The sequence below is a fragment of the Vigna angularis genome, chromosome 7 (assembly GCF_016808095.1).
Source record: "Vigna angularis cultivar LongXiaoDou No.4 chromosome 7, ASM1680809v1, whole genome shotgun sequence".
Classification (NCBI taxonomy): Eukaryota; Viridiplantae; Streptophyta; class Magnoliopsida; order Fabales; family Fabaceae; genus Vigna; species Vigna angularis.
Window position 1 is genome coordinate 12,885,369 of NC_068976.1, and position 27,623 is coordinate 12,912,991.

Here is a 27,623-nt window from a genome sequence, read left to right on the forward strand (position 1 = left end):
AAAATTGGGTTTTTTGACTCCTTTTAAAAGCTCCCATCACTGATTTTATAAATTTAGGGATTTAGGGTTTGTTGTTGTTGAAGATTGGAAAGTAATTGAAGGTTGGAAAGAGGGAAGTGGGAAAGCAAGACGCATAGATGTCTACATGATTACTCTTCCTATTTTTCTTACTCACCTTTTGATCTTGGTCTATTGGGGTTGCTGTGTCTTTTCGGGAAGCTTGGTCTGGGATTTTAGGGTCTATTGATAGTGCTACTGCAGGATATAAAAATCCCTGGCGTTTCAGGTGGCTTGCCATCACTGGATTCTGCCCCTTCAGGTCCAGGGCATTCTTCAATTTTTCCTCGAACTGCAGGTGCATGGTTAGAACAAGTTTCAGGTCCAGGGTGCACTGTTGAGGGTTCTCTGTGATATTGGACTCCTTTGGTTCTAGTTCTGATTCAACTTCAGCCCCTTGAGACTTAAGGGCTTTCTTTTTTTTCCTCACAAAATCCTTTTTCTGGTGCGTGTCTTCTGGGGATGTGGAATCAGGTACAAGGCATTCTTCACTTATTCCTGATACCCCAACTTCATGAGCTTTAACTTGTTTTGCTCCTTCCTTCTTAACATCAGATTCCACACCTATCGAGATTGAATGGTCGCAAACCTGAAGTTGTTGTTGTTCACCTTGCACATCAACCTCCAAATAGCAACCTTTACTCCAATCACGAAGCTCCAATGCCCTAATTTAGCAAATTCCCTCTATACTATGGACTTCACCTGTGCTTGAGAAACCCCAATTTTAATCTTAATTCAATTTTCAATTAACCTTAATTTTAAAATCTTTCACAAAAACCCCAATTTTACAAATGTTTGTTTAAGATAATGCCACGTGCAAATAAAAACCCAAGTATAAGGGTTTATGCACGCCACGTCTCCAAAATTATCCACGTCACCCTCACAGGTAAGTAAAAACTTAACTTTGTTAAGTTGATTTAACGGCAAGAGCCCAATTCTTTCAATTCTCCAATATTAAGGACCTAATTGACAAAACTTAAAAGACAAGGATGTAACTGTGACAAAACCACGAAAATAGGCACCTTCGAATGAATTTAACCTATATAATATATAGATTCTTCTTAGGTAACACTATACTAGCACCAACAATATAAGCATTCAGATGGTGAATTCAAGGCATCTTAACTCAACTCGCCTTTAATTTGTAAAATTATTGAATACATGTTACAGTCTTTTCAAAAACAATTATACAAAATACAACTTATAAGTTGATCTATCAAATTAAATAAATACAAAATCTTAATATACCCAAAAATTATTTTCTTTAAAATTTTGTAGCATTAAAACTTAAAGAATACCAACCTAGTAGGTCAACTCAACCTATCTCATGTCAAGTTTTACAAGTTGGATAATGTGGATTGAAAATTTGAATCCCTATTTTTTTTTTTGTTCACATTTTAGTGGTTAACTTGGGTTGATCTATTGGATTCAACTCATTTTAACACTTAAGCACATGGATACAACATTATTTTAGTATTAGGAAAATTCATTCACTAATAAAAACAGTGGGCATATTTATTTTGCTCCAAGTAAATGTTAAGGGCAAGTTTTTTTTTTATCACTAAACAAAGTTGGTGCATATTTCATAACAACATTTACTTAGTTTATTTAACTATGAAAATTATGATGGTGCATATATCATACCTTATTTAATCGACATCAATAAATTATTTACTTTGATTTTATTGTTAGAAAATTTGAATTATATTTATAGTTGGACTTCCAACAAAAGTTTGAGAAAGACACCAATATATACAGTTTTAATTTTGACTTAATTTGTAGACAATGTAAAAATAGATAATACATTGGTTTGTAGAGAAAAACATGTTAAATATACTATCCGATTATTAGATAATCTTATATTAATTATTTATGCCACAACAATCAAGGTGATTTTTAATTTTTATCATAAAAAATAACATCCAGTTTTAATAAATAATTTTTTTCTTCCTCTAAAGCGTGTTTATGAAAATTGTGTTAAAGTTAAACAATTTGATTCTGAGACAATATTATATAACTAGGTTATCTTAACTAAGACAATGAAAATGTAGAAAATATCTATCTCTAACTTTGATCTTGTCCAACTAGTGTATGACTAAGTTAGTATTTATTTGACTTTAACTTTGCTTAGTGAATATATTCTCGTTCAACTACTGTCAAGTTAGTGAGTTTTATGAATTTGGTCTCGTCCAATGAGTGTCTTCTCGACTACCAAGTCAGTAATTCTCTAACTTTGACTTCGCTTGACAAATATATGTTTGCCTAACAACTTTACATAATTCTGCAAAAAACTTTCATTCAAGCCCTACATATTAGTCCAACAATAACCACAAATACAAAAAACATTTCAACCATCATATTATACATAATTCAATGACTTCATTCATCTCAGTTGCAATATCAACCATATAACATATCAACTTTCAACATACAAAACACTAAAGGTAAATTAAAAACCTAACTTAACTCCACATGTCATATTTCATCAAACAACTCAATTACACAAATCAACTATCATATAAGTATATAATCAGTTATTAAGTTATTTATCAGTTAAAAACAATGCAACTAAGTTCCATTACTTGTAAGACAGACCAAGTGCTTATGGAATCATAAAAACACCTTTACATGCACATGAAGTCCTATCTATCCCTATGAACAACACGATTGTGATCGGAACACACCGTTAAAACTACCTATCAACATAGACTCTTATAGAAGACTCAGATAGTACATGCGAACCATAATGGTCCATGTACACAAAAAGAACATACCAACCAAGTAAAGGAGCATAAAACCAACTTACTCTATTGAAGAAACTAATAGGACAAAAGTGAAGAACTTGCCACAAGGATCACCTTAGCGGTCTTCGATTTTCAAATGATGAATAGATAGATGTAAGAAAACCTAGATAGAAAGAAGAGAGTTCTAGAAAGAAGATTTTTAGAGAGATGATATATTTTGAAATAATGAAACTTGTTTATAAAAACTAAATTTATACTTAATTTTTAATATTAAAATAATTGAATTTTACTACCTTAAACACACTATCAATTTAAAAACACGATTTTTTTTAGAATATTAACATCATTTCACTCATTACATAAAAAATAATAAAAGTGATTATCTTATTATTTTTTATCAAATTCTTTAAATAGTAATTTGATAATTTTATTTATGGTAAATATATATTTTTACCAAGAAAATGTAAATATACAATCTTTATTATTTGTTTATACTAATGTTGCATATTGATCACCATCATAATTTAAATAGAACAATCAACGGATGATGAATTTTTGTTTTGGTCTTTCTTTAAATTTAGGAAATTGATGTTCTACATCAGTCTAACAAAAAAAATTAAGCTCTTTAATCACAAAATGCACATGATAGATATAAAAAATAATTTGAATGAATTAAAACTTAGCATTTTAAAGTAAATACTTTATTAAAACATTTCCATTAGTTTATTTAAATAAACTTGGGTAAAAAGAAAATATATTTTGTTAACAAACCAAAGATTCTCCAATTTAGAAATGACAATTCTATTTAAATATTAAATATAGTAGATCCAAAAAGTATATGTAAAATGAATCACTGTCCAAATTTGTTTAAAATGAAATTTTCAATTCACTTTTAAAAATAAGTATATTGTAAAAAGTTCTAAAAAAAATATAAATTGATTTATATACATTGTTTCTGTAAAATATTGTAATTACACACAACTATGCAGACTATATGTATAAAAGGATAAATTCAAATTAGATGTATAATGTTTTATAGAATATTATATTATTAATAATTTCTATAAAAATAAATTCATATTTATATAAAATTTTATATCATAACATTTTGGTATTTGAAAACTATATATTACATCAATACTAATCTATATAAATAAAAAATTAAATAATTTATAATAATTTTTAAAAAATTATCTATGCCTAACAATAAATTTATCTAATTAAAAAAAGACTTAATACAAATTACAAAGTGTATATATAATTCTATATAAAATAAAAACAAATTATCCTTTATAAATCATGTCATCAATCAGTGGGTAGGAACATTTTAGTTTTACTATTCAAAAAGTTTCACAAAATATAAAATCACAGATAAAAATGTTTAAATAGAAAAATAAAACTCATAACAGTTAAAAAAAAATTGCATTATCTTTTATCATGTTACTAGATTGAAATTTCACTTTTCAATAAAGGAGGCCAACACGGATACCCATGAAATGTCGAAATTGCCCAAAGCGTGGGAGTTGAAGTTGACTGACTCAGCATATTCTGGAAGGAAGTGCAAATTTGAGTTTCCCAATAACACTGCGTGGTCCGTCACTGCAACAAAACGCAAACTCTCATAAAAGAGTGCGAGAATTGTTTCCAGTTTCAATCTCTTCTTCTTCCTATGGTAAGGTTTTCCTTAACCCTACCTATTCCTATACCTATTCCCTTTTCTCCAACTATTAGGGCAATTTCTCTTTGTGCTAACCGATTATGTGATGTTCACGAGATTTTCTGTTTCACTCGATTTATTCACTCACAGGTGCTTTTGTTTTCGTGAATTTTGCAGGCTAATCGGCACACCATTATTCTAATGCAGACATCGCAGAATAGAGCAACAAGGACGTTCATGGATTATGAATCCATCACTCAGGCCATGGATGGTATTGATTTAATTAATACTTGCATGCACTGTAGCTGTGTACTTTTACTGCCAGTTTCTCATTTTTTTGCCTTTTTTGTTTCTTGATTTTGTATTTGGTTGACTTAACTTTAGATAGATGTTTGTGTTGTGCTTTGTTTATATGAATTTGCGTGGGAATGTAATTTCCTCAATTGAAAATAACAGAGTGTAATTCGGTGTTAGGTTTTATTCTTAAGTTGTTTTGTTAAATTAAATTCAGTTTATGTTGGTGCCCAATGTTTTTTGTAGTCTGTCTGGAGTCCATGTCTGGTAGACTTCTTACTCACTCGCCCCTGTTAAGGTCCTCTTATGCACGTGTAAAGTAGAAGAAAATAGAAAGATAAAATGAATTGATATTCTTCTGGTAGCTGAAATAAATTTATATAGTGTGATTGTTCTTGTTATTCATTTTTTATTCTGTCTTCTGTTTCTTCAAAATTTCTGGGTTTAGTTTTCTGTTGTTTAAAATTTCAGATTCACATTCAAGTACCCGAAATCAAATTCCTTTTTAAGTCTTCTGATGTTTTCTTAGATTTTAGTGTATGATTCTGTCATTTTTAAATTAGTTTTGATGTTTTAATTTCTAGTTTTCAAAAAGAGTAGATTAGATGGAGGGTAGCTGTATTGTTGGAAGGAGGGGGATGTAGAGAAAAACTATTAGAAAACCCAGAAATAAAGATTTAGAGGTTAACAGTTTGTTTACATCAATGATTAACCAGAAGATTATCGTGTTGGTTGGTTTGTGTATCATTTCTCTCTGTTTTTTTTTTCTTGGGTTATTATATTCTGGATGGAATATGTATGCAAGGTACACTTGTTTTGAAAAAAAAAACTCTCCAAGATGAATTCATCTTTGTATTTTTGTTTACTTTCAATTTTGAATTTGATGTATTCTTCCACAAATTTGTTTAAGCTTTTAGGATTGTTTGATATAATTTTACGTGAAATTAGTTGTATTCAAAATATTTATTTTCTTTGGGAAGACAAGGGTCTGACTGTTGTTGGGTTCCAATTTGTTTTCTGTGGATTAGATGCCTTATATTCTTATTTGTTGTTTTACGAAGTATTTCTAAATTTTTGAAGACCTCCGAAATCCTATTGTAATGCTGATTATCATAGACAAAGAACAGTAACTCCTTGGGTATGATGTCTAGGTTACTCCTTTTAACCTGTCTTAGTTTTATACTCTGATGAAATTTTTTTACCTTTACAAACAGTAATTTGTACTCATCCCTTTTAAATTCTAACTTGAGTTTGATTTAGAACCCATCGAATGCAAGCATTGTTCTTAGCACCCAGACAGGAACGAAAATTCTAACCCTTTAACCCTTTAACCCTTTTCTATCTTTTGTACTTGGAAATACTCCTTCCCATAACATACATAAATTCTTCTCACTCAACTGCTTTAAATTAAACCTAATGCTGACCCATTATTAAAATCCTAGCCCATTTGTTTCTTAAATGAATGGTGTTTGACTGATAACATGAAAACAAAATGTCATACTTGTATAATTAAGTCATTGACAGTATTTCCTTTCCTTTTTCCTTTTAATCTTTTTTAGGAGGTGAGCAGAATTTAAAATATTGGGATTAAATCTTGTCTTGTTCTTATAGAATAAATAAATTTAGATCCTTGGTTTTCTCAGTGTTAAAAGTATCTGATGTTTTGTTGGACTATTTGGTGAAGTCTCATCTAGCCTTGGAAATCCATAATTTTTGGGTGCCTTTTGTTGATCATGGACTGTGGCCCAATCAATAATTGTCTTCCAAAGGCCATGAAATTGAAACTGTTTAGGCCTCTCCCCAATTTGTTTAAGGCTAGAATCTCTATCAAGTATACTACTTGAACTATGTAAGAAAATAGAGAATTCTTTTATTTATAACAGTTATACTAATTACATTCTCATCAACTTTTTTTGCAATGATCAAATTCTTTAAAATAAGGAAAGAAAAATATGTTGAAATGAGTAGGAAGATTTGTGTGGACATATTGTTCCATCACTATCGGGCCACCCATTAATGTTTAGTCTCACGCTCGAGATGTATATACCTCAACATGAGGGGTGTGTGTTGGAAGTTCCACGTTGACTAGAGATAAAGCCAATTTATAGTATATAAGTGGGTACAAACCTCATCTTACAAGTTGGTTTTGTGGGGTTGAGTTAGATTTAAAATCCACTTCTTAGTATAAATATATCTTTTTCTAATCACTATGGATATATTAAGGATATTTTTATCCTTAATAATAAGTTATTCACAGGACTTCCCTTCAAGTTGGTAAATAAATATCAATCATTCCTAATTTGCTTCTAGGATTGTGGAATCTGTTTTGAGGAAGTTATTTAGTAAAAATGTTTTGAATCCAAAGTTCTACATGGGCATGAGTTGTGACCACACGTCCTTTGTCAAGATTATCTTTGATATAACTATTAATATGTTTTTGGTCATATCATGTTGTATTGGATTATGGGCAATGCTCATGACTGACTTGTTATCATAGTACAACTGCATGGGGATGTCAACCTTTATTTTAAGGTCCTGGAGTATGATTTTCATCCAAAGTCCTTCACATACCTTTCAGCAAGGACTCAGATTTGACCTCTACACTAGAATGAGATACTCTACACGAGAATAAGTTACCATACTTTTTCAAAGAAATACATGGTACCCAAAGGTAGATTTTCTTTTAGTAAAAAAGCCTTATAGTCTAGATCAATATATATTTTCAAGGTCAAAGTGTCTTTTACCTTGAAAAACAACCCCTTTCTTGAGCTTGACTTCAAGCATTGAAGAATTTTGTCTATTGCTTGCATGTGTCTTCTTCTCTGTGATAGAAAAATAAGTTTTTCTTTCACCAATCTCTCACTATAGTTATATCGCATATTCCAACAATATAGCGATTTTACCTATAACATAGTGTTTTATGAATAAAGTATGATCTCCTTGACTTTGCTTGTATCCAAAGGAAACCATTGCTTTTGTAAGTCTTCCAAACCATGCTTTTGGAGATTGTTTTAGACCATAGAGGACTAGGCATACATTATTCCTTCCACTATGGTTTCAAGTCATTGAGGGATCTCCATGTGCACTTCTTCCTCTAAAGCACTTCTTCCTCTAAAGCTTCATGAAGGAAGACATTATTCACAACCAAGTGCTGGAACTTCCAACCAAAATAAGCTGCCAAAGCAATAACAACTCAAACTGTATTTATCTTTGCTACTAGAGAAGATGTCCCACACAACCAATTCCATAAGCTTGAGTATATCCCTTTGCAACCAATTTGGCTTTATAGTTGTCTGTTGTACCATCTACTTTATATTTTATTGTAAATATCCATCTGCACTCTTTAACCAACTGTTTTACCAATGAGGAACATTGATGCCTTGAAGTGATTTTGATGATGATGCACTTAAAAGACTTGAAGAATCTATATTCTCTTTGTTAAAAACATTTTTGTTTATCTGCATAGTCGTATACTTTCAAACAGCATAAAGATGTTAGTAGCTTTAAACAATAGGCTTAATACCCCTGATGGTCCCTATTTTCGTTAGGTGTGTTCGATTTGGTCTCAGTTTTTTTTTTTCTGTTCAGTGTTGTCTTAAAGAATGTAATTTTTGTTCAATTTAGTCCTTTTTGCAAACGGCGTTTAAATCGTTAACGACAGACAGTCTAGGTGTGCACAAGACTAATGAGATGGCATTTAACTTCTGCCACATCACCATCTTCTTCAACCTTTAACCCAAAATTAGGGTTTTGCATTTGGGGGAAACCTTCTTGCGCCGCGAGAAGAAGGAAAACGTTGCTCACGGTTTTGCTTCAATGAAGGATGATTTCGCGAATTGTGCGGCTCATGGTAGCATGAAGAAGACGAACCTAGTTGTGTAAGAAAGCACTCATGGTGGCCAGTGGAGGCAAGCAGCGGTGCGATTCTAGGTTTCTTTGATTTGGGATTTTTCTGGATTTCGTTGTGGTTCTCTGCAGGTTGGAGAAGATGATGGCCTTGGAGCTTTGCGTGACGGCGGGAAGGATTGTCGTGCTGACGATGAAGCTCTCGATTTGGATGATTCATGGCTAATGCGCGAGAATGAAGATTCGAATGGAGTTTGAGATTAGGGTGGCTTGCGACATTATTGACGGTGAAGACTTAGCAGTTTGGGTGGTGCGATTCAGCTTTCTCTGTTTCTGGCGGTTTGGGTAGGCGGCTTGAGAAAATCCTGTGATGGCGGAGGTGATCTCGGTAGCCTAAACAATAATAGCACTATTATAATGTTTCTCTCCCTTTTTGATCATAAACAAAAAGGTCAGAAGAAAGAGAAACTCCCCCTCAAATTTTTCTCCCCCTCAACAAAATAAAGATAATAAAATTTTAGATTTCATAAAAGCAAAGTCAAGTACATCATAAAAGAGGAAATACAATAAACAAGCATTCAAACATAAAGACATCTAAATTTAAGAAGTAGGACTAGGTGGTTGATCAAGAGGTTGAAGGTTGAGACGATCCTCAATGTTTCCTAGCCAAATATCAAAATCTTCAAGACACTCAGTGACATATGTGTAATGAGATTGATGCATCTCAAAGAGTTCTTCATGTCGCGTTTGGTGAAGCATGCTCATCTCTTCCATTTGCCTTGAGATATTTGCAAGATGCTCTTAATAGAGAAGGATGGGGTTGAAGGGATGGCTGAAGGACCAGCTACAGATGGATCAACTTCATTTACTAGATCCGCCATGTGGGCATCAATATCGTCATCTGCATCATCCTCATCTGTAGCTGGTCCTTCAGCCATCCCTTCATCGTCATCCTTCTCCATTAAGAGCATCTTGCAAATATCTCAAGGCAAATGGAAGAGATGAGCATGCTTCACCAAACGCGACATGAAGAACTCTTTGAGATGCATCAATCTCATTACACATATGTCGCTGAGCATCTTGAAGATTTTGATATTCAGCTAGGAAACATTGGGGATCGTCTCAACCTTCAACCTCCTGATCAACCATCTAGTCCTACTTTTTAAAGTTAGATGTCTTTATGTTTTAATGCTTGTTTTCTTGTATTTCCTCTTTTATGATGTAGTTGCTTTGCTTTTATGAAATCTAAAATTTTATTATCATTGGTTTGCATCTTTATTTTGTTGAGGGGGAGCAAAATTTGAGGGGGGAGTCTCTCTTTCTTCTGACCTTTTTGTTTATGATAAAAAATGGGGAGAAACATTATAATAGTGCTATTATTATTTAATGCTATTAACATCTTTATGCTGTTTGAAAGTAAAAGACTGTGTATATAAACATAAATGCTTTTAACAAAGAGAATTTTTTGATCATCATCAGAAAGGGGGAGATTGATATCAATGAGGAGCATTGATGCCTTGAAGTGATTTTGATGATGATACACTTGAAAGACTTGAAGAATCGATATTGTAAATGTTAAAAGCATACATTGTAGAAGTCATTGTATAAGAATCATTTTTCATTTGTAAAGCATTTAAAAGTTTCATTAACTAGTGATTCTTTATGGCAATAATCTATTATCGTAGGGGATAATTGATTATCACATGCCAAAACAGAAAAGGTGATGATCGATTATCATGTTTTCTAAAACCTTATAACTGCCTGAAATAATCGATGATCACTTATGGTAATCGATTATCATTAACAGTTGAGAGCAGTCTTTTCATTTTCTAACCCCTGGCCTATATATACAATCCTCCTAAACTACTTGAGAGCACAAATAAGTTCTGAGGAAGTTCTCTGAGTTTAAGTAAGAGTTCAATCAAGTCTTGTGAAAAGGAGAAACTTGTGTTTAGTGCGTCTAAGGTCCAAGCGGTTCTCTTCAAGTTGATTGAGTTGGTTTTCTTTCGATCATGTGTCGAAGGAAGGTGTTTTCTATTCTTAATCTTTGTATTATTTTGATTGTAATCTAAAACTAAATTATAGTGAAAAGGTTAATCACTCTTTATAGTGATTAAAGGCTGGACGTAGACTCTGTTGATTCGAACCAGGATATAAATCCTTTGTGTGATTTTCTCTATCCTTATACTCTTTGTTTACTAACTGTTCGATAAAATTACTGAAAGAAAATTATAATTTTTAAAAGAACCAATTCACCTCTCCCTTATTGGTTATTGACTATTTTCACGCTCTTAAACATTCTGCTGCGCGATACCAATCTCAACAAACTCCGATGTTGAGATTCTTTCTTATGCATTAATTTCCTCTATCATGACTTGAGTTCAATGTTCACTTTCATGGCTTATTGGACCCCATAACCCTTTTTATCTCTTGGTTTGTCAACAATCTCCCATATTGAGTTTCTTTTTAACGTATTCATCTTCTCTCTCATTGAATTTTCATGGCTTCTTGGACCCCACAACTATTTCGTCTCTTGGTTTGTCAACAATCTCTCATGTTGATTTTCTTTTTAATTCACTCATCTCCTCTCTCATGGTATGAGTCCCATGTTCATTTTTCATGATTTGTTGGATTGAGGTAGGAGTTTTGGTAACATCAATAGAAACAATAAAACTTTGATGTTTATAAGATAGATTGTCAATGCATACATATTGAGAAATAGGATGTTTAATACATGATCCATTTCCCTTTCTCAATGTAATTGATAAATTCTTAATAACACTTATCTTCTCATTGTTATCTAAAGGGATCTTCACCTTTTGAGTTAGACAACTCTTATTGACCTGGAGTCAAAGAGGACTGTTTCCTTCTTTGATATTCTTTGTCGAAGAATTTGTCTTCTTCTTCCTCACTGTGGTTGGTTCAATCCAATTTGTTGTGGCTTTATTACTTATATCTTGAACATCTTGCAAAGATAGTTGTGGTAATGATAGGAAGGAGAGCTTCTTTGCTTCAAATGCTTTCTCCCTTGAATAGCATGGTTGAAAAATATGGATTCTGTTTTGATGAAAGTTGACATCCATGGAGGCAGAGACATGATGATTTAGTGTTGAAGATTCTACGCCAATTACAGATATGAATAAACTTTAGTATATAAATGATTGCGATCCTCACCTTTACAAATTGTTTTTTGAAATTGAGTTAGGTTTAAATTTTACTTTCTGAAATGATATTAGAGTCTATCTTAGTGAGGTTATTCAAACCTATCATGTCATTTGCTATCAAACTATCTACAAATATGTAGTCTCATGTTTGAGATTTTTGTCATAAGAGATCCTACATCGACTGAAGATTTCACCAAAATATAGTATGCAAGTGGGTGTAAAATCACCTTACATGCCAATTTTTGAGGTTCAGTAGGACTAGAGTCAACAAAAGCAAAATATCCAAATACTCAACAAGGTAGACTTGAAACTAGTGTAGAAGAAGCAACAAAAAGACAATAGAGACTCAATAGGTCCAATGTCATATAAGACATGGGTAACCTATTGATGAGTTATCCAGCAGTAAATGCAACTTATCCCAATATGATTATGATGCAACTGTTGGCATTGTGATTACTGACATGGGGCACATCTTTCTCACCCACCACTGGCCTTAACAGTGGTGACAGATCTTTATGTGGCAGTGAGAAAAAGCTCCCTAGATGGGGAGTTTTGGTACCAACTTAAACTATGCATGAAAATAGAGAATTATTTTATTGATAAGAATCACACCAATTAAATTCTCATCACCTCTTTTTTTATTAATCAAATTCTTTTAAATAAGAAAATAAGCTTGTGTTGAAATGAATATGAATATTCTAAAAATATTCTTTGATCTGAATTCCATTTCGTAGAAAAGGTGTCACATTCTTTTGGCTTTTTAAAGAAATGCCCATAACTTATCAAATGTAGATAAATACATGAAAAATAGTGGGAAGAGTCTTCACTAACATAGAAGTATAGCATGCTAGAAAGGTTATGGATAGGTAACTGATGCTTGCTATGAAAATAATTGCTTTTCTTTTTGGGTACAAGCTGGTATATTTTTTTTAGATACATTCTATTTTTATTTTTTATTTTCTGTATACTTTTTTAGCACTAAATACAGTTTTAATATTGTGCTTGTACAGGCATATGTGCATTGTATGAAAGGAAACTGAAGGAGTTAAATCCGGCCATCAGAAATCTCTCTTATGATATTGCTGATCTCTACAACTTCATAGATGGTCTTGCGGACATGAGCGCCCTAGTGTATGTTTCTCTTTCTCTCACTCAAAAGTCAAGTGCGTGCAAAGTTCATTAATTCAGTCAGATTTTATTAGAAAGGCATTCAGTGACGTAGTTTTACAGCTCCGATAATATTTCTGTATGTCGGTTTAACTGATGTAGAGAATTGACAAGTCAAATGAAAATTGAGATTATGGGGTGATAAATTGGTAGCACTTATGAGTCTTAATAGAGTAGCTTGTGCTCTTATAGATGAAATAAGCGGCCACAAATAAATTTTTAATATTTTTTTGGAGGTCTTATATCCTTGATAACATTGTTGGAGGAAACAATATGATTTGAACACTTCTTCTTCCCCTTCCACCTCCCATCAGCCTTGAGGGTTGGTAAGAACTTAATAAATCATGGAAATCGTTGTATCATATGTTTGCTCTTAACATGTTTTGACCCTCGGAAAAAAGTTACGAAAGATGAGTGGTCTCTTGTGACAGGATATTTCAATTGTCTATGCATATAGTTGTTGTTTTTTAAATATTGGGTCTTCTCTGCATGTGGCTTGGCTTGTCATTAATTAATATGACGTTTTGATTCTGCTGCATAGGTATGATAGTTCCATTCATGCTTACTTGCCGCATGATCGACAGTGGATTAAGCAAAAAACCTTCCAGCATTTGAAGAAATTGGCACATTGATTAATCCCCTAACTTTTGGCAATTCAATGTAAAAAATCGCAAAGGGTTGAACCTGCTGTTGTGTGGCTATACCTCGCTGGCTATGTAATATGAATACCGAATACTGCAAATGCTGGCTCGTAATTATAATTCGACAGATGCTACTGCTGAAGTTTTATAAACACAAATGATTGTAGTGGGCATGGTTGCTCTACCTTCAATTGTCTGAGGATTTGTCTTTTTAAAATACCTTCATCTTGTTGTATTGTCAACCAGTAAGTTGCACTGTTGAGTAACCTCTAAATACACTATAATTCACGATGTCGTATGAAATGCTAGTTTTGAGAGTTCATATTCCACATGGCTCATTTCTTCTGTTGTGGTAGATGCTATGCTCATAAATGGGAGGTAGCAACTGCAACTATTCAGTTATTTACTTTTGTAGAAGAGAATTTCTACTTGAATAAGATATGAATATTTTGAGTAGAAGGGATTGGTTAAAAAAAAGAAAAAAAAACGAGATGTGTAGAAATAGTAAGGTGTTTCACTATTTTTTAAATAATTTATGCTGTATCACTTCCATTGATCTCCCAATATTGATTTCATCATCCTCTAAACCTGAAGGGAGAAGACTCTCTTCATTATTTCTTTCACTTTCTTACTCAAAATTGCCTATCCTGATAATTAGCCAGAATTAATGCTGCTGCCAACAATGTTCTTCTTGCACCTTTATAACTTTCTTCCTGCAATGTCATATTTTTTCCCCCATTTTATCGATTGTACAACAATTTAGAAGTTTTTATTTTTATTTTTTTGGATTGTGTAATCCAAGAGTTTAGGGATGTACAATCCAAAAGTAAAAAATAACTTTTAAATTATAAAATCTAAAAAGATGGCTGAATTATATAATTTAGAAGTCAAACAGTTTTCGACAATATGAAAGATTGAAAGACTTTGGATTATATAATTCAAAACTCAAAAAGGACTTGGATTTTAACTTTTGGATTGCATAATTTGAAAATTTAAAAATCACCAGACTTGCAAATTGTATAGTCCGAGAGTTATTTTCGGTTTTGGATGGTATAATTCAAAAATAGTTATATAATTTAAAAATTATTTTTCATTTCCTAGAAATGGTAAAATTAAAAAAAAAACTTTTTATGAGGGTGCAGGAAGAAAGCTATGGTATTGGTCCCAACAAGTTATGTAACCCACGGACAAGATTGATTTGCCCATCACAAAATGGGGCAATAGGAGATTTTCCCCCCAACTAGCTTAGGACTAGAATGGGTGTTGCTCCTCCACCATCCTAAGTGCTCCTGCACCTCTCTATTATTTTCTTTTATTTCAAAAATATTCTACACATTTTCACTATTTTCTTTTATTTCAAAAATACCCTATACCTCTCCACTATATTCAACAATCTTTCTCTCTCCACATTAATAAAGCATTCACATGGCTCAGATATAAACTTGTGATACATTGCAAAATTTTATTTACACTTTTCCTTAAATAAGTTTGATTCAATCTTATTTTTACTGTTCAATATTTTTTTTTCAAATTACTTAATAAATGGTAAAATTTTGTTCTAAATTTCTAGAAAAATGTTTATATATATGTGTGTTTTTTTACATTTAATATCTAAAATTTTTAACATTATATTATGTTTTAACTTACCTTTTGAATAAAGTATTTAATTTATTAGATAAATAATATAAAAATATTATTAAATACTTAAAATATGAAAGAAAAGTTATTTGTTAAAGATTTGAAATTTATTTAGTTCTTTCGTCATTATAAAGTTAGTATATAATAATAATAATAATATATTATTTACTATTAATATTATTATGTTTATTATTTTGTATTTGCATGTAACTTTTAAGTTTATAAAATGGAAGTGGTAGAAGCACTAATATTAAAGTTTGCTCTGAATTTTATATTTTACAATATATCAAGTTTAAATTTAAGTCATATGAATGCTCCATTAATGTAGAGAGAGAAAAAGAAAGATTGTTGAGGATAGTGGGAAGATGTAGGATATTTTTGAAATAAAAAAAATAATGGAGAGGTGTAAAATATTTTTGGAATAAAAAAAATAGTGGAGAGGTGCAAAAAGACTTGGCGTGGTGGAGGGAGCAACACCCCGCTAGAATAGTTTACCTCAATATAATATAATTCACAAATATTTATATGGATAAGATGATTCATTGTTTATGGTCAGAATCCATTCTCTAAGAAGGAAATTTTGACTTTTGCTTTACCAAAACTAATGTAAGTAGTAGTTTTTCTTTTATTCTCTATAGTCTCTATTTGGTAAGATCATAAGTCTCTAATATATTTATATTCATTCCTATAAAAACACATACAAGCATATAAAATACAAATGACAGACACAGACAAAACTAGACCAAATCTTGGTACATCCTATCTTCTGATATACATTGGATGCTGTTGATGAGTGCAACTAAAACAAAATCAGATAGGCCACTGGTGTGTGAAGTTATAGTGAAAGCATTGGCAATGGCGTCTCTTGCTTTAGAGCATTAATAACCTGTTCTGCCTTTGGCCTTTGCCTGTGATCTGGGTGAGTACACCATATTCCAACAGTGAGCAAACATCTCATTTCTTCCACATCATAATCTCCCTTCAATCCCTCATCCACAGCATCCAAAATATCTCCATCCACATACTTTTTCCACACCCAATTTGTCAATGGCACATGGTTATACTCTCCATCCTGGTAAGTCCTCCTTCCACAACCTATCTCCAAAGCCACAACCCCAAAACCATACATGTCAGACTCCTTGCTAGCCCTTCCTTCATTCACATATTCAGGTGCAAGGTACCCATATGTCCCCACCACCCTTGTCTTCTGAGTCCTCAACCTTGGATCCACCAGCTTTGCTATCCCAAAGTCACTAACCTTAGTGTTGAAATCTGTGTCTAACAAAACATTACTTGACTTTATGTCTCTATGAAGAACACACTGCTCCACCTCTTCATGAAGATAACACAGTGCCCTAGCCACACCTAACGCTATATTGTATCTCACACCCCATGTCAAGGTTCTCCTGTTGCCAAATATATGAGTGTCAAGGCTTCCATTACTCATGTACTCAAAAACCAGTAACAACTCTCCTTCCTCATTGCACCACCCCATCAATTGCACCAGGTTTTTATGCACAAGACGACTTATAATCTTCACCTCGTTCGTGAATATTCTCTCAGAATCTTCAACATCAGAAAAAATCCTTTTCACTGCAACCACGCTCCCTAGATCACTCAGAAACCCTTTGTAAACTTGTCCAGTGCCTCCTTCTCCCAGCCTTCTATCATCCGCAAACCCGTTTGTGGCTGCAACTAACTCTTTATAACCAAACCTTCTAGGCATAGCTGCTCCATTGAAACCAAAACCATCTTCGCTTCTTCTCTTCTTGATGATGATAAACCAAGAAACTGCAGCAACCACGAGCATAAACAAAACAGAGCAACTCACTGCAACAGCTACTACTTGGACTGAAAACTTGTATTTAACTATGATGTCATTATTGCCATCTTTTTCTTTATTGTTTAACGGTGTGGAATTCAGAGTTGACGTGAATTCCCAAGAATGAATAACATTCTCCTCATTAGACGCCCCGGTTGCACCCGAAAACCCAACAGTGACCCACTCCGGGAGAATTTCCCCTAGGTCAATCTGGTACGAAAGAGAAGTGTTAGGCATAAAACCAGAACTGGTTCCCTCAAAGAACCATGAAACAGCAAGGAATTTGGCAGAAGAATTGTAAGTTATCAACGCATGCCCCATGTTCCCTATGTTGCTCTCAATATCAAAAAAGGAAGAATTGAGAGACACCAAAGAGTTATTGTTTATCCCCACATGCCTCATTTGTGGATCAACATTAGCATTTGGGAAAGTGTCAAATTCAACAGCAATGATGCTATCCTGGTTGGCACCGTAAAGGCCGAGGCCGCCGCCACCTGAATCCGACGGAATCGGGTAGGCAAGGGGTGCGACGAAGAAGGCAAAACCGTCACCGTAGTCGGTTTTGGAGGACACATCGATAGTGAATGAAAAACGAGTAGAAAAATCAGTGACATGTCGGTTAGAAGAGTTTTTGAAGCGTAGAGGGAGGCCATAGATGGCTCTTCCAATTCCATTGTCGGTGAGAGAATTTAGCACTATGCTTCTGTTCTCACTCTTGGCCACACCAGCGTATCCAACAAGGCTTGCAGTTTGAGTATCGTTGAAGTTAGTTACGTTGAAGGAGAGTGGTTGAGCTACGGTTATTGGAAGAACGAGGAAGATGTAGAAAAGAAGACAAGTTTTGAAGTTGTGGAAACTTTTCATGGTAGGCAACACGACAGATTCTATGTCTGAGAAAGCTATATTTCGCAATTCTCTTGTCTTATATATTTGTTTGCATTCGATAGGATGATTTATGGACTGCTAACCAAACGTTTTGAAATGGTCTTGACTTGGAATGGTTCATAAGAATTTATTTTTGAACGTGAAGCACAATCCAAAAAGTTTACACCTACCCTAGGAGTTATATAATTAATTTAGAAAGCTAAATAAAAAAAAATCAATACATATGGGTTTGGAGAATGAGTATACTCATGAAAAAAAATTTCATAATAAATTATGAATATATAAATTGGCAAATTTTCATAATAAATTGACCAATAAAATCTACTTTTAATGTTGATATAATGTGTATTGGTTTAATTGACATTAACAATAATAATAATAATAAAAAAACGTACAATGTTCAAAAAAATATAAATGAAAGAATAGAAAAAGAAAATTATAATGGATAAAGGATGTGAGTGTAGATAAAAGAAACGAGAATAGAAGAAGAAAATAAATATGAATGAAAATATTAATAAAGGAGATGAAAACTTATTTTAGTTAGTGTCTACTAAGTTGATTATAACTTATTTATTTTAGTTAGTGGTTTTAAACCTACGCTAACTTATTTATTTTGAATATTTATTTTACTAGTGATCGTGAAGTCGATGCTAACTTATATATTATTTATATTTATTTTAATTAGTGGCTGTTAAGCTAATGTTAGTTTTATTTTTTTTAATATTTTATATTTTATTAACTACACCAATGTTAATATAATATTTATTTGATGAAAACAATTAAAAATTAATTTGAATTTTTTTTAATCTTCTTGTTTTAAAAAATTAAGTTTTGGTCAACCAACTCCAACTTCATATTTTTAGACTGGGATGTCTGAATATTTATCATCTCCAAGTTGAATGAGGGGTGTGCCGGCATACTCAATTAAGTCAAGTGTGCTTAGATGATAATAAATAAAATAATGAATAAATATAATTAATTTATTTTGTGTACTGTACTACTTATATTATAGTTATGAGTCCTTTTATCTAAATGGACCTAGTCATGTGGTTGCGTTTTAGTCTTTTTATTAATTTAAACCTATTTTATCAAAGTTAATGGTGTGGATTGATATGATTTTGTTATGATAGAAAATGCTTAGGTTGAATATATCTTCATTTGAGGACCAAGATGTACTCGTACATGGATAACTTTATTTCAAGAATAGGATAATGATACTTTGACAATATTTTTTTAACAATATTTTAACATCATTATATGTCATTCTGTGATTGATTTATATTGGTGTTTATGATTATTACTATTGATTGTGAAATAATTTTAGACCAATCACATAATGACACGTAGATGATGTTAAAATGTTATAAAAAAAATATTGTCAAAGTATCATTATCCTTTAGAATACTCCAAAGGATAATATGAAATATTTTGTTTGGAAGTATATAATAACATGAATCATAATTCAATTAATTATCTTTAGAAAAATGTCTTAGTTGGAATTATTTTGCATATTGTCGAAAGCATAGTTCCTAAAACATTAAAAATTACAACTATGACTTACAAAACAAATAAATTTAAGCGAGATTAGTATATAGTAGGTTAGTGGAAACTTTCATAACTTGACAAAAGAAAACCCTAGCGTGGGCCCCAACTACTATCTCCATTTCTCGTCAAGCGAGTTTGGTTTACACTCCTAAATTAATTGCATCCACCATTGGCTTATTCTATGCCAACTTCATTCAATTATAATCAAAACCAAATTATCTTACTTATCTATTGCGAAACTTCCTCTGCATTACGTTGCCTCATTTAATTCAGTCAATAACGTTTCAAACCAAAATACTTTATAGGTTGAGAAGAAGACATAAATTAAGTGCCGTGCTATACAAATTTCAATATATAGAATAATAATATTTTAAGTTTACCATTATGAATCAATACATAAAATAAAATATGTCTCACTAAACACTAATAGAATTTCTAAATATAATATTTAACTTTATTTTATATAAAAGTTGTCTGTAGTGAAAGGGAAAATAAATCAGCAAAATGATATCGCATGTTGTTACATTGTACTTTTTTTTTACAATATATGACATAAAGAGATTGATACCTATATTTGAAACAAATACTTATCAATAAAATTCTATAATATTATAAATAAAATTCTAATTTTTTTCAGAGATTTGCATATATAAAAATATATTTGCTGATAAAAAGAAACCTATTTGTCAAACAAATCTCGCTAATCTAATTATTAAAAATTATAGTTGAACTCTTCTTAGGATGAACACATGTAATTATAAATGTTACTAATTAGATTATTTTGATTTGAATACTAAAATATCGCAAACCAAAAATAAATTAAAGAAAATATTTTTTAACAACTTTTTTATAACATAATAATTTGTAATTAATTCGTTTCAAATATTTTTTTAAAAATAAATTTAAACAAATCAATAAAATAATCAACATATCAGAGTGTCTAAATTAAATCACGCTGTCTCACTCCGAACTTTTCCCTTCTTTACGCTTGACTACCAAGTCAACACAAAAATTGAAAATTGAAAGAAAAGTGCAGTACACGACATTCGCAGTATCTGGGATGCAACCTAGGAAGACCAGTCACACACAAAAATGTTTAGACTCAGTCAGTAAAACGTTTTTATCTGATCTTCCTCTTTAGTTAATAAGTACTTATTATCCCATATTATTTTTATATTTTTGTTTTTAGAATTTTAGACTCTGACGATTTTTTCCTTAAAGAAGAAAGAAGTATTTAACCATTGTTAGACCTCCTTGTGACATTACTGTTGTTAAAAAGAAAAATTACTATATTAAATTGTTGAGTTAAACTTTATTTAAGCAGCAACCTGCGTGAACAAATTCAGAACAAACTTACTCAACATATCCACTTCGGTTCTTTGGTTTCCAGATGAATTTCTTAGCTCTAGCAAAAGTTGAGACAAAAGAACTGCCATTGAGAATGAGATTTCTAAACATGGTCACCATTTTTGTTCTACTCTTAGCCTTTCCTTCTCCTTTTCTTAAAACTGTAGAATCACTAAATTTCAACATAACAAACTTCGACGACCCTGAGAGTGCAAAAAACATGGCGTACATGGGTGACGGCAAAACAAGGAACGGTTCCGTAGACCTTAACATAGTCTCATATTTTTTCCGTGTCGGGAGAGCCTTGTCTGCACAACCTTTGCACCTTTGGGATTCCTCTTCAAGAGTTGTAACAGACTTTACCACACGCTTCACCTTTTCTATTGAAAAAGGAAACGATCAAACAGGTTCCTACGCTGACGGTTTCGCCTTCTATATAGCCCCTCAAGGCTATCAGATTCCTCCAAACGGCGCAGGTGGCACTTTTGGCCTTTTCAATGGCACTTTCAATAGCTTACTTCCCCAAAATCGCATTCTCGCTGTTGAGTTTGACACATTTAACGGTTCGATTGACCCTCCCATGCAGCACGTTGGCATAGACGATAACTCTCTCAGATCTGCGACTTCTGGAAAGTTTGACATCGACGAAAATCTGGGGAAGAAATGTAACGCTTTGGTAACCTACACTGCTTCTAACAAGACCCTTTTTGTGGCTTGGTCCTTCAACGAAACTGCAACGCGATTATCCAATTCTTCACTTTCTTACCAGATTGACCTCTTGGGAATTCTCCCCGAGTGGGTTGATGTTGGGTTCTCTGCTTCCACCGGCGAACTCACCGAACGAAACTTCATTCACTCGTGGGAGTTCAGTTCCACGCTGAATTCTTCCACCGCTTCGAAAGATAACCCCTCCGGTGGAAATGAGAAGAGCGGGAAAGCGTTGAGCATGGCTATGGTGGTTGTTGTGGTGGCGTGTTCAATGATTTTGGTGGCCGTGGCAGCAAATGTTGCAGCTTGGATAGTAATCATGAAGAAGAGAAGGGTTAAGGGGGATTGTGGTTATGATGATAGTGGTAAAGGTCGTTCGGCTAGGTTCGATTTGGACAGGGAAAGTATACCGAGAAGGTTTGATTACACAGAACTAGTTGAAGCCACCAAAGGGTTTGCGGATGAAACAAGGCTTGGAAGAGGAGCTTCGGGACAGGTTTACAAAGGGGTTCTGAGCTATTTAGGAAGGGTTGTTGCTGTGAAAAGAATTTTCACTAACTTTGAAAATTCAGAGAGGGTTTTCATCAACGAGGTTAAGATCATAAGCCGTCTTATACACAGAAACTTGGTGCAGTTCGTAGGGTGGTGCCACGAGCAAGGTGAGTTTCTGTTGGTTTTTGAGTACATGCCTAATGGAAGCCTCGACACTCATCTCTTTGGCGACAAGAAAACTTTGACCTGGGATATTAGGTATAAACTCTTTACCTTCTTCTATGTATTTGATCATGAACAAAACATGGATCTTCAATTATGCACTTCTTGTATTCTCAAATTTTGTAACAGGTACAAGGTAGCGCTGGGCGTGGCTTTGGCCCTTCGTTATCTCCATGAGGATGCGGAGCAGAGTGTTCTTCACAGGGATATTAAGTCGGCGAATGTGTTGTTGGACACGGATTTTAGCACGAAACTTGGAGATTTTGGGATGGCAAAGTTGATGGATCCAAGGTTTAAAACTCAGAGGACAGGGGTGGTGGGGACTTACGGGTACCTTGCCCCCGAATACCTGAACGGAGGTAGGGCTAGCAAGGAATCAGACATGTATAGTTTTGGGGTTGTGGCTCTTGAGCTTGCATGTGGAAGGAGGACTTACCCTGATGGAGAGTTTCATGTGCCTCTGATGAACTGGGTGTGGCAACAGTATGTGGAAGGGAATGTGATGGAGGTTGTTGATGAGAGATTGGAGAAGGAGTTTGATGTGGATAAAATGAGAAGCTTGATCATTGTGGGATTGTGGTGTACTAACCCTAACGACAAGGAAAGGCCAAAGGCTGCACAAGTGATAAAAGTTCTTGGGCTAGAAGCGCCATTGCCAGAGCTTCCACTTGATATGCATGATCGTCCTCCTCTCTCTCTAAGTACTTACACGCATGCACAACCCAATTGTAATTCCTTACAATCTCTACCCTTCACTAACAGCTTTGTCAGTACTGGACGTTAATTTGCTAAGTTGATGATAAGTGATAGTTTATTTTGTTGTAATATTTTATTTTGATCCTGCTTTTGTTACAAAGTATTTGGTGACACTAGTACAATAAAGGTATACTGCCTCGGTCATTTTCACTTATAGACACCGATTCTATGACCGGTGTATATTCAAACGAGATAAAAAGAATGAATTTTTTGACTCGGTTCTGAACTGAATCAAAAGGATTCAGATTCTAACTCGGCACAGATAACCGAGGCAGTAAAGTTTTTTAAATTTTTTTATTTTCAACCGAGATCACTGTTGTTATGTTTGTTTATTCTCTTCGTGGTTAAACTTCTTTCTCTTTTCTGCAATTTTCTTCATCCATGTCTTTGGACAAAATTACTTTCACAAACAAACTCAGATGTCCAAGAAGGGGGAACAAGAAGCAGAGAGAGCAGACGGGAGATCCAAACCAAAATCAGAGATCCAAACCAAAAATAAAAAATCAGAGATCCATTTTGACATCCACCTGCAAAGAAACAGAACCAAAAACCAAAAATCAAAAACCAAAAAACGCAGAAAAGGGTTTCTGCCATTGCAGCCGCCGTCGCGGGCTATCTCGCCACCCATCGCGGGCTCCCGCCGCACCGTCGCGAGCTCCCTCGCCGCGCTGTCGGAGCTCTCTCGCCTCGCCGCACCGTCGCGAGATCTGTCCTCGTCACACCGTCGCCGCACCGTCTCGTCTCGTCACCGTCAACGCCTCGTCTCGTCTCGTCTCGCCTCGCCGCACCGTCGCCACACCGTCTCGTCTCGTCACCGTCATCGCCTCGTCTCGTCAGATCTCGTCTCGTCTCGCCTCGCCGCACCGTCGCCGCACCGTCCTGGGGATGCAGAGGGAGAAGTCATCTGGTGAGAGAATGATGGAGTTGAGGGAGAGGGGACTGGAGAATGGGAGGGGTTGTAGGAGAGGAGGGAGGGGATGAGGGAAAGTGAAACGTGAAATGGGAAATGGGAAATGAAACATTTAGAGTAGAAGTGGCTCACTGAAAAGGTGCAACACATTATGCCTCGGTTTTGTTATTAACCGAGGCCGTAGCTCTTTCTGCCCTGCTTTACTGGAAAACGTGCAGGTTTTTGTGCCTCGGTCTTGCATCAACCGAAGCAGTATCAGATCCTTATGTCTCGGTCCTTCATTAACCGGTGTCGTAAACGTTTTATGCCTCGGTTCTTTGTATACCTGAAGCATATAACTTCATCTTAATTCCCAAACTGCCACCGCGTCTTTAAATGCTTCGGTTTCTACAAAACCGCGACATATATCACGAGTTAAAAAGGTGTTTTTTTACTAGTGTGAGCAGGTAGTGGTTGGATGATGATCTGCTTTCTGGTTTGAAAAGTCATCGATGAACATTTAAATAGTAGATGTCACTTACTAAGAAGAGAATGATGTATTGTGGGTGATGTATGATGTATTAGATTGACTATTTTCTGTAATAAAGGTGACATGTAACGCACGTCTTATATTCCATGAAAGAAAAACGTCTTATTCCATAGAGAAAGAAAAAAAAAATCACGAATAAGTCAAGTCAAAACTCATAAAATAAAATTATATAAATCAATATTTTGACAAAAAGTTTCTATTATTATTATTATATATATAGTTAAATATGTTTTTGTCATTAAACTATGATTTTAGTTATATTCTTCTTCAAAACTTTGATTTATTTTTATCTTTTTTCTTTCCAAAAGTTATAGATGTAGTCTTTCACAATTAACGAAATTAATCTTTTTCTGATGTGACTAATAGTGTATCACAGAACCTGCTGTATATAATAACATGTAGTTGCCACATCATCATCTTTCTCACCAAAAACCCTAACACCATGAAACACTGTCAGCCACCACCTATTGACGTGAGCGACTACTTCGCAAACCACTGCGAATCCTTAACCATGGCGAATCACAGCTACAACCCACTAACACCGACAATGCACTAGATCTTCGCACAAACCTCGCCTCCTCCATTGTTCAACAATCTCCATCACGAGCAACTAGAACGCGAGCATCCACTTGAGTCTCGTTAGAGCAGCAACAAATGAAAACCCTAAATCACGATCACAACTACAACCATTGAACCCTAAAGGAAAAACAAACACCTCCTATAGACTACTTCGCGATAGCTTCGTGCCATCACTATAACCATCAATCCAGCATCAATCACAACGTCCACCATAGAATCACACCATTGTCCACCCAGCTACAAAAACCCAACACAGAATATAGACCTGTTCATCCATCACAATGCCATCTTAGACAACCCCCAAATCGAAACCCTAATCGCGAACAATTGTTTCGTGCCTCCATCATCTTCAACATCGCACCACTTACAGACCACCCAAATCGTAAATCATGCAATCCAAGCCAACCTGCAAATCAAATCAGAACCCACACGAAGACGAAAACTCCAAATCACGTCTCCTCAAATCTAAATCAGAATCACAAAACACCACCAACCACTGTTGCTAACGTGAGACCACCCCTAACCACTTTCCTATGCAAGCATGGAAACCCTAACTTGGGTGAATGAGGAAAACTGCAACGTGGTAGTCCTTGGTTGGGCAATCCCCCCTCATCAAAATTTAATTTTAATTCAAAAAATAAAATTAAACATGTTGCAGCCATGTGTTATTATATGCAATAGGTTATGTGGCACGACGTTAGCCACGTCAGAAATAGACTGAAAGACTACATTTGAGACTTTTTAAAAAGAGAGTGATGAAAATGGATCAAAGTTTCAAAGAGAAACGAAAACTAAAATCACATGATAGTTTGGGTACCAAAAATATATTTAACCCTTATTTAATGTCTAAATATCAAATGAAAAGAAATTCACTTTGTCTTTAAATAATAACATTCTCTTTTACAAATAAAAAATCAATTACTAAAAGAATTTTAAAGAAGAATTTTTTTTTCTTTTTTAAGTATTAAAGTAGTATAAAGAAATGAAGTGATTTTAGAGTGTCTTAATAAGAAAATACTAAAGTAAATTTTATATGACGTGCGACTTTCTTTTACTCGAAGATTATGGTTAAATTAATAAAGTTTTTATTTTTTATCCATTTTCATTCATTTTACTTATTTTTTCAATCGATATCACACTATTATCAAATCATATAAACTTATAAATGTTAATCATCTTTATCACAACATTTGTTAGGGTGCAAATATTTTACATATTTACACTTCTTTCTTCTACTACTTATCAATGAAAGTTGTAATAGATAACTATGTGTTTTGTCTTAAATTGAAATATAAGGTTTCTCCCTACACTACTGATACAATAAACATGTTTGAGTTCCTTGAACTTTAATTTCAGATAGATTCCTTTAGTAACCGTTTTGTACTCAATTTCTATAGCAGACAGATGGACAATATTAATTTGGATAACCATCATATCACTTCTTCTATAAGTATAAATAAACAATTAATAGTAAATCTCATTTTTTTAAGATTACTTACAAAACTTGAATCATCATAATCTCTGACAACTATCCTCCAAAAATAATGTAATACATAATATTATTTTGATGTCTTCAAGAATCCTTTTAATAACATTCAAATGCTTCTAGGATTTGCCATGAATCTACTAATTATGATTCCAATTAGTTGTGTAATGTTTGGTCTTGTACAAAACATGATATATAAGGTTTCTTACCACTTGTGCATACAATACTTCAAACATTTCCATCATATATACTTCATTTATAGGACTCACACTTGAATATAACTTACAATTGTTAAGAATACAAACGATAACGAATCAAGTCAAGTATGAGTAGTGCTTACCTATGAATCTGTTAGGGATGAAAAAATGGGTTGAACCTTAACCCAATAGAAAAGATGTAGGTCAAATTAGATATTTGAACCCACAAATCAGAAGAAGTCTGACCAAAGTATAAAAACATAAACAAATAATGAAAATTAAAAATAAAAGGATTAATCTTCAACCCTTTTAATAATCGAAGTTTAATCCTGATTTAAAAATTACTTAATTTTAAGGGGATATTAAACTTCAATTCTTTAAATAACCGAAGCGTATTATCCTTGAAATTAAATAATTTTTTAAATCACAAAGAGATTAGAGTTCAATTATTAAAAGAAACAAAATATGATACCTTTAAAATTAAATAATTTTTTAAAATAAAAAAGGTTAGGCTTTAGACGTAACAATGGAGAAAGATGCAATTTTGGACGTGTTTTGGAAAACTACAAAATCCCACCACAATGTAACAGTACTTGGACAGACAACAATAAAAAATGCAAAATTTACCAACAATGAACTTAAGGAAGACACAAATTCAACAAAAAATGAAAAAAAAAATCAAAAAAATCACTCATCAATTCAATGTTTAGCTGCAAAAAGTGGAGCAATGGAGAGTAAAGGTCTTATATAAATATGTGAAAGACAGTGACGGACAGTAAGGACCTCTTGGACGTCATTACGACACAAGGACAGAGGTGGAAGAAGGGCGTTTAGTGAAAAAAAGAAGAAAATTGGTTATAAAAGGTGTGCATAGTGGATGAAAGGAAGGAGATTTGCAAAAATGAATTTGACACCTTTGAAACTTTTGCAAAATTAA

At 33.6% G+C, this 27,623-nt stretch overlaps 3 protein-coding genes across 3 annotated transcripts; 2 read left to right on the plus strand and 1 right to left on the minus strand.

Moving 5' to 3' along the window:
* The first annotated feature begins 4,314 nt into the window (after nt 1-4,314).
* On the plus strand, nt 4,315-13,897 carry LOC108338549 (enhancer of rudimentary homolog). The gene is made up of 4 exons (XM_017575491.2): nt 4,315-4,473; nt 4,636-4,729; nt 12,773-12,893; nt 13,471-13,897. Exons 1-4 carry the CDS (start codon nt 4,471-4,473, stop codon nt 13,559-13,561), a joined length of 309 nt encoding a protein of 102 aa, XP_017430980.1. The 5' UTR covers nt 4,315-4,470; the 3' UTR covers nt 13,562-13,897.
* Nucleotides 13,898-15,948: 2,051 nt separating this feature from the next.
* On the minus strand, nt 15,949-17,642 carry LOC108336989 (L-type lectin-domain containing receptor kinase IX.1; the record flags this gene model as incomplete). Its single annotated transcript, XM_017573428.2, has 1 exon — nt 15,949-17,642. A coding segment is annotated over one exon (1,599 nt), but the record flags the coding sequence as incomplete, so codon positions are not given.
* Nucleotides 17,643-23,289, plus strand: LOC108336990 (L-type lectin-domain containing receptor kinase IX.1). The gene is given in 3 exon segments (XM_017573429.2): nt 17,643-17,895; nt 20,864-22,265; nt 22,359-23,289. Coding segments are annotated over 3 exon segments (2,310 nt in total). The 3' UTR covers nt 23,014-23,289.
* The last annotated feature ends 4,334 nt before the right edge of the window (nt 23,290-27,623 follow it).